The 15,111-nt window shown below is 38.5% G+C and overlaps 1 protein-coding gene across 1 annotated transcript in view; it reads right to left on the bottom strand.

The window, feature by feature from the left end:
* ADAM7 (ADAM metallopeptidase domain 7) overlaps positions 1-13,485 on the bottom strand; it is a 42,004-nt gene extending 28,519 nt beyond the window's left edge. The window contains exons 1-5 of the mRNA XM_047761382.1: positions 13,459-13,485; positions 12,168-12,423; positions 10,712-10,815; positions 5,668-5,744; positions 1,082-1,160 (exon numbers count right to left, since the gene is read on the bottom strand). Of these exons, the coding sequence (XP_047617338.1) occupies positions 1,082-1,160; positions 5,668-5,744; positions 10,712-10,815; positions 12,168-12,423; positions 13,459-13,485 (543 nt within the window). The remainder of the gene's footprint in view (positions 1-1,081; positions 1,161-5,667; positions 5,745-10,711; positions 10,816-12,167; positions 12,424-13,458) is intronic.
* Positions 13,486-15,111: the final 1,626 nt, after the last annotated feature.

Below are 15,111 nucleotides of genomic sequence, written 5' to 3'. Positions count from 1 at the left end.
GCCTCAGAAATGTGACCCTTTTCCTTATTAATTTTACTGCTTTAATCCACCTCAAAAATCTCCATCAAACTACCTCTCCTGTGTTATTATTATAAAAAAATTTCCCAGTTGCCTGTGAAGTCAAGTCAAAGTTTTTGATGATGGTAAAAATTAGGTCTCGCTCTCCAGCCAGATCCTTCATTCCTTTTCTGCCTCTCTGTCTTGATCAAGTCAGTCTCTTCATCACTTCCCACTTTGTGCTCTATCCATGGTGATTCCATCAGGTAATTCCTCTTTCCATATAATCCATCTGTTCAATCCCTGCCTATGTGTGGCCGTTTCCAAGGCCCTGGACCTCAGACCCTTACAGACTAATAACCACTCTCTGTGTGAAAGAATGTTACCCAGGTTTCGTACTCTTCTATTTTACAGAGAGTGCGTGATACCTAAGATTTCATGGATGACAGCTGCCCTAAACAGGGGAAATATGGTTTAAAAGGTATATATTTGGTAGAAGAGAATAAAGTCATCCTCGGCTGGAAGACTGCAGTGGGCGTGTTCTGGAAAGGGGAATAAGGTTATAAAAACAGGACTTGTATCCACTGAAATAATACTCATGATAAATGAACAAGGATTCATTTGGAGAGTGAAGGCAAGGGCTTGAGGCTGGTGCATCAGAAGGACTGGGCAATGGGATATGACTCACACAGGGTCAGTTAGGTGGAGTTTTAAAACTGTCTCACATGTCTCTGAGTTTGGTCCTTTAGCTTAATTACTCCTCCATCAGGGTACCTTACACTTCTTTGGTGTCCTGCTTTTCCCTTCCTGCAGACTTAACACCATTTTGGGTACATAGAAGTCAGTGGGTAAAGGAAAACCCACTAGCAGTCATTGACTTGCTTATTAGGCAGTGAGTAACTGCCTTTCCAGGTCAGACGGTCATGATTTCTACTCTAGGCTCATTCAGTGATGGTAGTCAATGCAGGATTCATTTCTGATGTAACGCTTTCTGAAGCTGCGGGGAAACCAGGACAGGGTTTCAAAAGCACACAGAAAAATAAGTTTCAGAGAAGAGACATTAGAAGGTTCTGTTAAGATATACCATGATCGGAGGGTGCGTGGTGACCTCCTCTCCTTTGGTGGAGTAATACGTCTCACTGTAATTTGAGGCGAGGAACTCCCTGGAAAAGAGGGCAGAGAGATAGTGAGATTTGCTCATTCTAAAAGTTAACAGATGAAACCTGTTATGTGAGAGAGACACCTCTGGGCTGCTTTCAAGTCTCAGCAAGGTCTTCTTACACTAAAAACAGAAAAGCAAAATCAATTCCACACACAGAAAAGTCTTTCCACCTAGATTTCATGGTTTGGTAGAGACTGTACAAGAGACAGAAGGAGTTTCTGGCGGTTTTAACAAGGAATTATTTCGTGAAGAACCTGGAAAAAATATTATCTAAGTAAAAATGTCTTGCCTTAAGTGCCAAAATTACTGCAAAAATTTTGATAGGTCCATCATATGTATCATATATATAATATATCTTTATCTAAATATATAGCTATTGGGTTAATATGTGTTAGGATATATATATGTGTGTGTGTGTCCATGATGCATACATCCTGTGTATCATAAATATATTTATACATACAAATATATTTGATGTATACATCTTCTCTGATGATGTATTTTTAACAAGTTAGAACATAGGTATGGGCATAAAACAAATTACAATACATTTTTAAAAATATATCATACAAAGTTTGACAAAGGTTGTGCAAAAAAAAACCTACCGAACATTGGAAATATTGGAAAAACACTCTTAAATAATCTATGAGTCAAAGAAGAAATCTCAAAAGAAATTAGAAAATATTTTGAAAGGAATGATAATAAAACACATCGAGTTTTTTAAAATACATCTAAATTAATGGAGAAAATGTCATGATTCTAAATACTTTAAATATTTATGACAGAAAAGGTGAAATGTTTCTATAAAAACAGAAGAGTAAACAATAAAGTAGAATAAATTAAATAGTAAAGATAATAGAAAGAATCAGTGAAAGAGACAAATAGCAACAATTAATTCAAATTTTAGTTATTTGAAAAGATCATCAGATTGATAAATCTCTTCATATTTGTCAAGAAAAAAAGAGGAAGAACTCAAATTACCAATATTAGAAATTATAAAGGGTTATCCTCACTCAAGTTACTACAGACATTAAAAGAATAAGAGAATATTACAAGACACTATACCAAAAATTTGACAACTTACATGATATATACATTTCCTTATAAATTACAATTTTAAACTGGCACAAAATGAAATACAAAATCCAAATAACCCTCTCTTAATAAGATTGAATTTGTAATCATAAAACTTTCTCCCCGCTCCTGTGAAACAGGAGGGAAAGGGTCAGGGCACAACCTTTAAAAGAATGACATAACCATTGTAGAGATGCCATAAACTGGTTAAAATCAGCTAGGTCTAAGATGGGAGAAGATTTGACTTCCAGTGGACCTTGAGCCTCATTATAGGCTCATTGTAATACATTAGCTAAGTGACATGCCCACTGGTGCCATAATAGTTCCAAGGCCAACCATAAAAGGCCAATGGCTTTTTATGGTTGGACAGTAGCTCAATTTCTGGAAATCCTTGCCCCTTCCCCTGACATAGTGGGAATGATAGTCCCCTTCACTAGCCTATGAAATTACCCACTCCATAAAAACTCAACCACCCCATATTTTGAGGCCTCTTGCCTTTTGAGACTGCCCACACTCTATCTCTCAAGAAAACCACTTCTTACCTATTACTTTGCCCCTCGCTGAATACCTTCTGTGCTGATACTTAGAGAACCTGAACTGCAGTAAGTCCTGAGACAAGGTGTGTGATTTGAATTAAAAAAAGAATGAGTTGTTTTTTTTGTTTCTTTAACTTTTTTTTAACAGATATACACATTTTATTACAGCAAACCTGTTTACTTAAATGGTTATAAAACCAGATGTTGAACAAATGTCTATGACAATTAAAAACAGGGTGTAAGTTCATAAACCACATTTATATAAATCTCTAGAATGGACAGAATAATCCGTAGTGAGTAAAACCTCTGTGAGCAGGTTTTGAGGGGAGCTGACTATGAAGGAGCAGATGGAAATTTTTAGTGTCAGTCCTTTCCTAGTTCGTTTTTATAGAAATTTGGGTAACACGGATACCTGCGTTTATCAAAATTCAGTGAATGAACATTTAAGATTTGTGCATTTCATCTTATGAAAATTTTACATCAAAAGAAAAACATTGCAGATGTATTTGTTTTTTTTGGTGGGACGGGGGAGACCCATGGCATGTGGAGGTTCCCAGGCTAGAGGTCGAATCAGAGCTCTAGCTGCCAGCCTACACCACAGCCACAGCAATGCCAGATCCAAGCCACGTCTTCGACCTATACCACAGCTCACAGCAATGCCGGGATTCTTAATTCACTGAGAAAGGCCATGGATCAAACTCACATCCTCATGGATACTAGTTGGGTTCATTACCGTTGAGCCACAATGGAACTCCCAGACATATTTAAACTCTAATGATGTGCTTGTTGAAGCCCTTAGGTAGATATTGATGACTATGATATAAATTGAAATGTATAAAAATAGGCTGGATGAATGGACGGATGGATAAATGGATAGATAGAGGAGTGGATAGATAAAGAAACATGATGTAAAACAAATATAGCAAAATGTTAGCAAACATTTATATTTGTATACCTTGATGGGATTATGGGTATATGTATATATAAATGGCTATATACATGGTCACTATAAAATTCCCTCAACCTTGCTCTATGTGAAAATTTTTTTAATAATAAACTGTTGGTAAAAATGAAAGAGATTGCAAAAATAAATAGACTACAATTATTTTTGTGGTTATTTTGCAATAGCATGTACAAAGCTTCTAGTTAAGTATTTGGCTGTGTAGTATATGCTAAAATAATGGGGTTTTTCCTCAAACATACAAATAAATGTAACTTTTTACCTATTATGGATAAGTTATAGTCAAAACGAAGTTGACCCAATATTTCCACTAGATGAATAAACAGTTGGATTTAACATAGTTTGCCTCTTCACCTCAGTTTCTCAACCTCAGTTTATACAGTAGATATTCAATGCAGTTAAAAACCAAGCCAAATGAAAATCATAGGCGAAGTATGGAAAAACGAGGCGATGGAGAAGGAGACATAAAAATCTCAATTAGTGAGATCAACTTTTTATTTGTTACCATAACATATGAAAACATCTGAATAATATTCACAGATTTGGGAGTCTCTACGGTATGCACTAAATTCACTTACTTCATAGAGCTGAGGGAAGGAGGGTAAGGTTGCCCCCTGGAGATATCAACATCAGTGAAACTGCTTTGCCTGTCTGCAGTTCTAGAATACGCCACTCCAGGCTGATGCACAGAATTGAACAATGTTTCATACAATACGATTGGCTACTTGAGGCATAGACAGCGTGGGGTCGTTTTGAAAGCAGGCAGATCTGAGTTAGAGTATCAGCCCTGTCACCTGCATTGTGGCCTTGGACAAGTTATTATTTCAGTGAACCTAGGATTCTTCCTCAGTGAGATGGAACTAAAACAATCTCTGCTTTACATGGATGTTGTCAGGATCAAGAAAGAACTTTGAGGCTGAGCACAGAAATTGCTCAATAAGTGTCAGCTTCATTCCATCCTGAGACTATTAGAATATGCAGATTTTGAATAAGTTATCGATATTATGTTACTAGGTTCATATTTCTGCACATTTAGTGAAATGGAAATAAGACAATCTCTACTTCATATGATGTTGTCAGGATCAAGAGAGAACTTTGAGGCAAGGCACATAGAAATTGCTCAATAAATGTCCATCCCGAGACTATTAGAATATGCAGATTTTGAACAAATTGTCAATAGAATTGTGTTACTAGGTTCATATTTCTGAACATTTGTCCAGTGGGGGACTCAAGGAGGATGGAGAGGTTTTTTTTTTGTTTGTTTTTTATTTTGGTTGTTTTTAGTTAATAGGCCAGACTTTCAATTCTTCAGTAGAGTTATCCTTGTATTTTACTTAGTGTTTGACAATTCCTCATGATTTTAATGTTTGGGGCTGGGAGACAGAGCTATTGTGTGTAGGGTCCAGTCCAAGGGAAAACAGTGGAGATTCAAGAACAGCAAAGGCTGTAAAGTATGCTGATTAGAATTAGAATTATTAGAATTGTATTACTATTATTTAGAATTATTAAAAAGGCATTAGAATTATTTAGCCTACACAAAATAACTTGATAAATTCTTCCCAGTCTTTAGCTTACTCTCCAACAGAACTTGGTTTGATATGTATTTTCAAGAAGTCACTTTAAAAACAATGGTTTTCACATTTCTTTGCTCCACTGATTCACAAAACAGTAGCTGTGACCTCTCAGAGGGAGTGTATGGAGTTAACAGAACTCCGAGTACCCCAAATAGGGAGTCATTTCAGAACTAGAAAGCAGGGCCTATAGTTGTTGTTAAGGTGTTGAAATGAGATGGGCGTATTTTAGAAGGATAAGAATTCAGATTATGTACAACAAGGCCTTGAATTCAATTATCTGAAAGGTTTGTTTTTTTTTTTAATGAAAACTAGAATATTATAGGCTGATAAACCTGTAAGTTACTGAATCATTATAGAACTTACCTTGATTTTAAAAGATGGAGTATTAAGGTTTTTCTATTTAGGCTCAGTTCATACAACAATTCTTCTTCATAAGCTTCCTGAAAAACAACATCCATCATGTGAATTAAACATGTGCTCGATTAGTGTGTGTTGGCGGTGGGTAAAGGAGTGAGTGGAGGGGAAAATTACAGACCTTTCACAGTCTACCCAGCAGCCCAGCAGTCCTTTCAGGCAAAATGATAGATACTGATAACACTTTTAGGTTGTGCATATTTTTTTAGTCGACATATCCATTAGTTAGGGCTTTTTTTTATTGTAAATGTAACATAAAATTAGGACTTTATTATAAAAAAATAGAATTGTTAGATGATCAGGCAAGAAATGAGGTGCTCGATCAAATAAAAAGGGATGAGTCCCATCTTACAACATGATGAACAATATGTGTAGATGTACATGCGTGCACATTTGTGTGTGTATGTGTAACAAGATGTTGTGATGGGACTTTTCTGAAATTTGAATGTTTGAATATGGATTTTATATTAGGTAATATTAGGAAACTATTGTTGGGAGTTCCTGTCATGGCTCAGTGGTTAATGAACCCAACAAGTATCCTTGAGGACATGGGTTGGATCCCTGGCCTTGCTCAGTGGGTTAAAGATCCAGTGTTGCTGTGAGCTGTGGTGTAGGTCGCAGATATCTCTCGGACCCTGTGTTGCTGTGGCTGTGGTAGGCCAGCAGCTACAGCTCTGATTCGACCCCTAGCCTGGGAAGCTTCATATGCTGTGAGTGTGGCCCTAGAAAGACAAAAAAAAAAAAAAAAAGAAAAAGAAAAAAGAAACTATTGTTAATATTTTTAATATGATAATATTTTGTCTTTCATTAACAGTATTTTTAATAAATAGAATTATTTTTATTTAAGAATTTGATTTATTTTTAATTTTTAAATGAATTTCTATTTTAGAATCATTTTAGACTTGGAGGACAGTTGAAAAGATGATTAACAGAGAATCTGTATAGACCCCATAACTTTGTTGTATTCTGTTCTGTTTATGGCTTACAGCTGCAGCCCTCTCTCTGTATACCTGGTGCCTTATGCTTTGAGTGTCAGAGTGAGTCACCAGCAAGCTGCTTTTCTTACGTCCATACTTGGGGTGATTATGGGCAATATAACGTTTGGATGGGCTCTGCTTCCTCTGCCTCCCGATGCTTCGAAGTCTCCCCCTGCTTGTGCCTTTCGCTTGTACCTTTGGCTACTTTAATGGTGCCTACATGACTTTGATCCAAATAGCGACTGCCGAAATAGTGGGGACCACCTCTTTATCATAGGCACTCACTTGGTGTGGTGTATTTCCTTCACGCAGTGCCCTATTTGGTGAGCCTGCCCATCGCAGGATGTGCTTGTAGATATAACTGGCAACTACATTTTCTATAATCTTTAGTTCTGTGTTGCTTGCCTTTGCTATACTTATAAAGAAGATGAAAAAAAAAAAAAAAAAAAAAAACAGCTCCAGTTCCTTGCCAAAGAATCTGATCCTGGAGTTCCCATCGTGGCTCAGTGGTTAACAAATCCAACTAGGGACCATGAGGTTGCGGGTTCGATCCTGGCCTTGCTCAGAGGGTTGAGGATCCGGTGTTGCCATTAGCTGTGGTGTAGGTTGCAGATGCGGCTCGGATCCTGTGTTGCTGTGGCTATAGCATAGGCTGGCAGCTACAGCTCCGACTAGACCCCTAACCTGGGAACCTCCATATGCCGCATGGGAGTGACCCTAGAAAAGGCAAAAAGACAAAAAGACAAAAAAAAAAAAGAATCTGATCCTGAGCTGCACCTTTGGACCAATGGCTCAGTGGCTTATTCTGCTGTAGCAAGAGAATTGGATCAGACAGATGGGGAATCTGTGACTACAGTGATGCTTGGATCCAACCTCACATGACCAATGGCCTTGAGCCTGGGAATTTCCAGGGCTGAAAAAGGAGGGACCACTGGATTGTACATGTTTCTGAAGCATTTTGTCTTGGCAGAAGCATTGCCCTCCAAGGAAATTTATTGTACTATTAATATGTTTCTAGGGGAAAATAGCAAATAACAAAGCAAGCTGGACCGGCTTAGAATTTCCTCATTTGGGATTTGTACTCATAATTGAACTCAGATCTTTTGGGCAATGAGCAGCACACCTTGGAGAATGTTAGGACTGGGCTGATATAATTAGCTGTAAATAAGGGTAATTTCAAGGCATGACTCAAACAGATGACATGGGGAGTAGCTTTCTCCCAAACTCTGTTCCCCTCCATCTTCCTTCCTCACTAGAAGATAAAGAAAAACATTGACATGTAAAAAAAAAAAAAGAAACTATTTTTAATATTTTAAAATGTGATAATACTACTTTTAAGTCTTTAACAGTATATATATATATATATATGTGTATATATATATATATATATATATATATATATATATATATTTGTCTTTTTGCCTTTTCTTGGGCTGCTTCCATGGCATGCGGAGGTTCCCAGGCTAGGGGTCAAATTGGAACTGTAGCTGCTGGCCTACACCAGAGCCACAGCAACACGGGATCCGAGCCGCATCTGCAACCTACACCACAGCTCACGGCAATGCCGGATCCTTAACCCACTGAGCGAGGCCAGGGATCAAACCTGCAACCTCATGGTTCCTAGTCAGATTCATTAACCTCTGCGCTACGACAGGAACTCCAAAGTCTTTAACAATATTTTTAATAAATAGAATTATTTTTATTTTAGAATTTGATTTATTTTTAGTTTTTAAATGAATTTTTATTTTAGAATCATTTTAGACTTGGAGGACAGTTGAAAAGATGATAACACAGAATCTGCATAGACTCCGTAACTTAGGTTTCCTTGTGTTAACCCTTATATATTACTGTGGTATATTTGTCACAACTAATGAACCAAGATTGATACTATCAATTAAAGTTTACATTTAGCCAGATTTCTATAGCTTTTTTTTCTTTTTTTTTTGGCTTCACCCTTGCCTTGTGGAAGTTCCTGAGCCGGGGGTCGAACCCAAGCCATAGCTGTGACAATGCTGGATCTTTAACTGCTAGGCCGCCAGGGAATTCCTGGATTTCCACAGATTTTTGTCTAATGTCCTTTTACTGTTTTAAGATTCCAGCCAGGATACCACATTACATATGGTTGTCATTTCTCCGTAAGTTCCTCTAGATTGGAATAATTTCTTAAACTTCATTTATTTTTGATGACTTTGACAGTTTTGAAGAGTGTTAGTCAAATCCTGATGAGATATTTTGTAGGTTGTCCCTCGATTTAGTTTCCTGATGTTTTTCTCATGCTTAGACTGGAGTTATAGAGACCTGATAGAAAATGAAAAAATCAACTGCGATTTTTCATTGCATCGTATCAGGAGCGCATTCTATCACCATGACTTATTACTGATATTAACTTGGACCACCTTGCTGAGGTAGCATTTGTCAGATTTCTCCATCATAAATATGTACTTTTTCCTCCTTCCATATTATTCTCTTCTTTGGAAGGAAGTCACTATGCACAGCCCATGCTTACAGGGTAGGATGTTATGCTCCACCTCCTGGGGAGGCGAGAGTCACATCAATCTTCTGACTCTTCTTTATGGGAGATTTGTCTATTCTCCCTCTTTTATTCACTTGTTCAGTCATTTATTTATATCAATCTGGGTTTATGGATATTAATCTATACTTTGTGTTGTGGTCCAAAGCTATGTTATTGATTTTGTTGCTCAAATTTTCTGTTTGGCCACTGGGAAATCTTTCACTTGGCCCCTGTGTTCTTTTGCCATATTCCCATCAACATGGGTTTAGGTTTCTTTGCTTGTTTGAGAACACTCTTACTTTCTAGTGCTCCCAAATGCTCCAAACTCATTTTTTATATTTCCTGCCCCAGCCCTGGCTCATCTTGTATATACCAGGACTTTTCATCTTGATGAAGTCTTAAGAGAATAGACGCCAAAAGAGCCACTGGCTTTTGCACAAGGGGTGGCAGAAAACTGGTTTTGACCTCTTAGCTAAATATCAATGTCCAACCAGTAAAAGGTTTGAGAAGGTGAAAAAAAGAATTGGAGATCAAGAGAGAATCTACTTGCAAAGAGATTATTAGAGAAAAATGGTTAGGCATTATTTCCAAATGGTAGCAGATGGAGAGCTGCTTTTTTTTTTTTTTTTTTTTTTTTTAAATCATCTCAAGCCATGGGAAAGAAGCCTCAATGGGACCATTTGGAAAGTTGAAGTGTATCTTCCTTTTGACTGAGAAACCTCCAAAGTGAGAGCCTGGAAGCCTGGCTCCTGTAATGGTGGAGGGAACTCAGGTCAGTGCATTAGGCAAGGTCTGCCTTCTCAAGGAGTATTGGCGTCAGGCTGCTCCATGGGCCAAATTAAAAGCCTAAGGCTCAAAATGCAGATGCCTGGTGATAAGTATCTAAGAACAGTCATTTAGTGTCTTTTAGAATGGTGGACATTGAAAATAATCTAATTTTGAAGCGTCTTCCCCATTAGGTGTGTTATATATTTTCTACATAAATATTTATTATTGGGGGAAAGAAAATTTTAAATGTTTTTAAATTTGAACACCTGAGTAAACACTCTTCTGACTCCCAGGCCATCTAGACCTTTGTGTTCCTGTGCAAGTTGTTCAGCTTTGCTGTGGAATCTGAGAGGTCAATAAACCTGCATAAGGTCCCTGGGAAGGCTAAGTGCTCAGAGATTACATTCTGTAGGTACCGGATCGGAATGCATGAGGCTGCTTTAAATCAGCCTGGAAAGCTGTTAGTGGAACTCCTCACATAAACTGGGAGATTTTAAATGCCCTCCCCTCTAAAACCTAAACTTTCTTCTTTTTCGTTTCCTCATCCATCAAAGGATTGCTTTTTCCACCAGCCTCTACTTGTCCCCCTCCCCTGCAAGAGGATACTGTAAACCGAATAGGAGTCCTTGGAAAAAATCAAGACACCTCCCTTGTTTGCTTCTAATTGGAGACAAAGGTTGCTTTCTTCATGCCTATGAAAGCAACACATCTTATTTATTAAAGCAAAGCTGCGTACCTGTATATCATCCTCATGGATGTGCCAAACATTTCGCTTCTGTATCAGAGGAAGCTTTTTAGGATAAACCAGTTCTTGACCCTTTACTCCAAAGATTACCTTCTCTGAAAGGAAACATAACGGGGAAAATACAGCTGGGATTAACACTCACCCACCATAATTGGATAACAGAATTATTTTCAGAGTTCACTTGCTCCTAATTAGCAGCCAGGTATAGTAGCATCCACACTTTACAGGTAAAGAAACTGAGATGGATGTTTCTGACTTAGGAAAATATAAACAAAATTGGAGAGGAGGGAAAGAAATCAGGGTCCTTCAACTTCATTTTTTTCACCTTGTTCTGCAGTTGTCAATTTTGTCACCTTATTCTCCTCATGCCTGTCTCTGGATTCCACCACTGGATGGAAGGGGCTGTTTCAATGTAAATTGCTGATTTTATCTCCAAGGGACATTTGCATTTGCTGTCTTAACTCTCCCGGCTAAATACAAGCCTTTCCTCTGTTGGAGGGATTTTCAATCCTTTTGAATCAGTGTTAGGCAGGACCTTCTACACATTACCTGTCACATTGGTAGTCGACTATGAGGTGAACCCTGCCAACCTCATTCCAGAGTGATTCAGAGGAAAGAGAGTAGGATTTTGGAAACTGCTCTTATTTGAGCCAAACTTTTACTAGCTTATTAGCAATATGACCATAAATACCGTATCTAATTCCCCTGATCTGTAGCAATTAGTCTTGATTTCCTTACTTGTAAAGCAGAGATAATAATATAGAATTTTGGAGTTCCCGTCGTGGTTTGGCAGAGACAAATCTGACTAGTATCCATGAGGACACAGGTTTGATCCCTGGCCTCACTCAGTGGGTTAAGGATCTGACATTGCCATGAGCTGTGGTGTAGGTTGCAGAGGTGGCTCAGATCTGGCGTGGCTGTGGCTGTGGTGTAGGCCAGCTGCTACAGCTCCCATTCAACCCCTAGCCTGGGAACCTCCATGTGCCACAGGTGCAGCCCTAAAATAAATAAATAAATAAATAAAAATTAAAAAATATTAATAATAATACAGAATTTTAAGCATGCTAAGGGCCTATAAATTGGTTGACGACTAACGTGATGTCTGCTGCCTTGCAGCTAGTCCGTAAAATCCTCTCCTTCCTCCTTCTCACTATCCATCAATGTATTTAAGTGACATGGCATTTCATAGATTTATAGAATCTCAAGAGTAGCCATAATCTAGTCCAAATCCAATGTTATGTTCTCAGCAAAATCATGAATGGATCCTCATGTTTTTATCATTTATCATTTCAAATATGAACTTTGTGCCTAGAGAAACCTTACCTCATAAGCACCCTAAGACAACCCTCCTAAAAAAGATTGACATACCTTTAATCTGAGGAATGAGTAAAATCATGAAAAATAAACTCCCGGGAAACATTCTGAGTGATTCTGGGAGAAGAGGGGCGCGTGTGCCTGATAAAAGTTGTGCACCGTCTGCGCTTCCACAGCGACGATGACGAGATGAAGACCCTACAGACAGACGGGCGGTTTTGATCCAGCACAAGGAGTGTTCCTCGGCCGTGTTGCACAATCCGTGAGGTGCTTGAGGCTAAAGCCTGGAAGATGGACATCATGTACCAATTAAGGACAACCACGGAGATGGTGGTGGTGGTGGAGGAAGTGGGCTGGGCCGAGATTCCTACTTTCTGCCTAATATGAATCTGATTCCAGAGGTATTAGAAATTTAGGAGGGAAACATATCACGTATGTCTTGGGAAAAAAAAGTCATTGAAGGATGTTTCTATAAATGTTGGTGGAAGACGATCTTTCTATGCTGAGAGCCACACGAAGAAACTGTCGAGGAAAGTGTGAGAAAACACACTAGACAGGAATATTGAGAACGTATTTTTTTCCCCTGCTAAATAAAGGCTTGGGCCATGTGGGGACACGAGGAGGGTGGCCTTTAGAGTGCTGTATGAAACACAAGATATTCACCCACATTCCACCCCTACCCTGATCAAAGAAACCAGGGAGTCCCTGGGGTAAGAGGGGGAAGTGAAGAGACATAACTGCGGTTTTCATTCCGTTTTATTGAGATGTAATTGACTGCAGCACTGTTTAACTTGTACAGCATAGTGATGTGACTATATATACTAGGTAACGATTATCATAATAAGTCTAATTTGCATCTATCTCTCATACAGATACCCACTAGCTTTTTTTCCCCTGTGATGAGAACTCTTAGGATCTACTGTCTTAACTTTCAAATATACCACCCAACCCTGTTCCCACTAGTCATCATGATGTATTTTATATCTGCAGTGCTTATTTTTCCTAGAACCAGAACTTTGTACCTTTTGACCACTTTCATCCAAACTTATTTATGAAAATGTGTTTATGTCATAAACCACAAATTAATGGCAATTAAAAGGCAAGTAAACACTCCAGAAATATATGCAATACACATAAGATAAAGTGAGGGCAGGAGTTCCCTGGTGGCCCAGTGGATTAAGGATCTGGAGTTGTCACTGTTGTGGTGCAGGTTCAATTCCTGGCTTGGGAACTTCTGCATGACACAGACACAGCCAGAAAAAAAACAGTGAGGGTATATATCTTTATAATGTAGAACTCTTTCAAATCAATACAAAAATAAACTATTAGCAAACAAATGTGCAAAGGACCCGTGAAACCTATCTATATGCATGTGTTCTCTCATTATATGAGAAGAGATATCTCTTGGCAGTACAATCCCTTACCTGTTCAGGATTCTGTTCTTTCCCCATCTCACGTTATTACATTCCCATAAACTGAACCAATCTACCATAACCAGAAGCTTTCTTTTGATATTTAAATAATCTAAAATCTCTCCCTTTCACAAAAACCCATATTCCAAAGAACCCCACCATCACCCTCTTTTTCATTCCCTTTTCAGTTAAACTTCTCACAAAGTTTATCTATATTTCTCGTGGCAATTTTCTCCTCTCCAACTCATCCTAACACATTCCACTTGCATCTGCCTTTGTCATCCTGATACTGCGAAATGCCTCTGATGATTTCACAATTTCTTAAAAAAAAATTTTTTTTTTTCTTTTTACAGCTGCACGTGCAACCTATGGAAGTTTCCAGACTAGGGGTCAAATCGGAGCTCCAGCTGCTGGCCTACACCACAGCCACAGCAACCTGGGATCTGAGTCACATCTGCGACCTACATCACAGCTTGTGGCAACGCCAGATCCTTAACCCACTGAGTGAGGCCAGGAATTGAACCCACATCCTCACAGACACTATGGAAGGTCTTAACTTCCTTAATGGGAACTCCTCCTTCAGGGGTTTTGAGATTGTAGATGCTTGTGTCCCATCCTTGTTGTCACTAGGAACAACCCTTTAACAGGTAGTCGACCAGGAGACTGTGTCTTGGAGGCCTCCCAGCTTTGTGCAGAACGTGTCTGCTCTCTCCCTTTGACCTTGCTCACAGTCCAGATTCCTCTTCAGCTTTGCCTTCCTGAGCTTCCTCCCCTGCTTCTTTCCCTCAATCCTGCTCCTCTCTCCTATCTGGCAACTTGGGGTGCAACCCCTCACCTCTTCTTAAGGACTTAACAAAGTGAATTCACAAAAGTGGGGGCCTAGGAAGGGTGATGGATGATAAAGAATATATTCTAAGTCAGAAATGAGAGGCAGCCCCCTCTGCAGACTCAAAATGTTTGTTCTTGCATGTCCTTTGCCAAGAGAAACATGAAGAAAAGGGGTAATAAGTTCAAGTGAATGAGTAGAATGAAGTGAATTTTGAAAATCCTGTTTGTATTATGATAGTGATGGCAAAAGTTTGACATGGAAATAACTGGAATAAAGATTAGCATTTTCTGTCTGACTTTAAAAGAAGGGTCAATACCAAGTACTCCGAAGTTATGTTAATTAAGGGGAACTTACGATTCTTTTTGTAGAAGCTAATTTCAGCCCACTAATTGTGTTTTAAGTGTATTGAAAAGAACACAAGATTCAAAATCAGGAACTCTGTGTTCACCTGTGACTAATTGATGACCTTTGGCAAATTGCTTATTTTCTGGGTCTTACTCATAAATTAGGAATGCTAGCTCTCTAAGATTTTTTCTTTTAAACATGGGAATGCTATGTTTCCATGCATTTCCTGTTTTGTTTTTTTTTCCCCCCTAAGACCTTCTAAGACCTTGTCTAAGACCATTGTAAGTAGAACTTATGACCTTATGGCCAGTATAATTACAAGTTTTGGATTTTTAAAAAATCGCTATCATATTTTCCACAATTTAATATGCTTAGAAATGTCATGTTATAAATGCACCAAGAGCCATTTAAAAATTGACTCACTCAATTGACCCAAAAGAATAAGGTTGTCCCTGGGGAATAGCAGACCCAGAGTAAAAAGAGTGTGTAGA

The sequence above is a fragment of the Phacochoerus africanus genome, chromosome 15, assembly GCF_016906955.1.
Source record: "Phacochoerus africanus isolate WHEZ1 chromosome 15, ROS_Pafr_v1, whole genome shotgun sequence".
NCBI lineage: Eukaryota > Metazoa > Chordata > Mammalia > Artiodactyla > Suidae > Phacochoerus > Phacochoerus africanus.
Note: the sequence above shows the minus strand (reverse complement) of the source record. Positions and strands in the feature narration are given on the sequence as shown.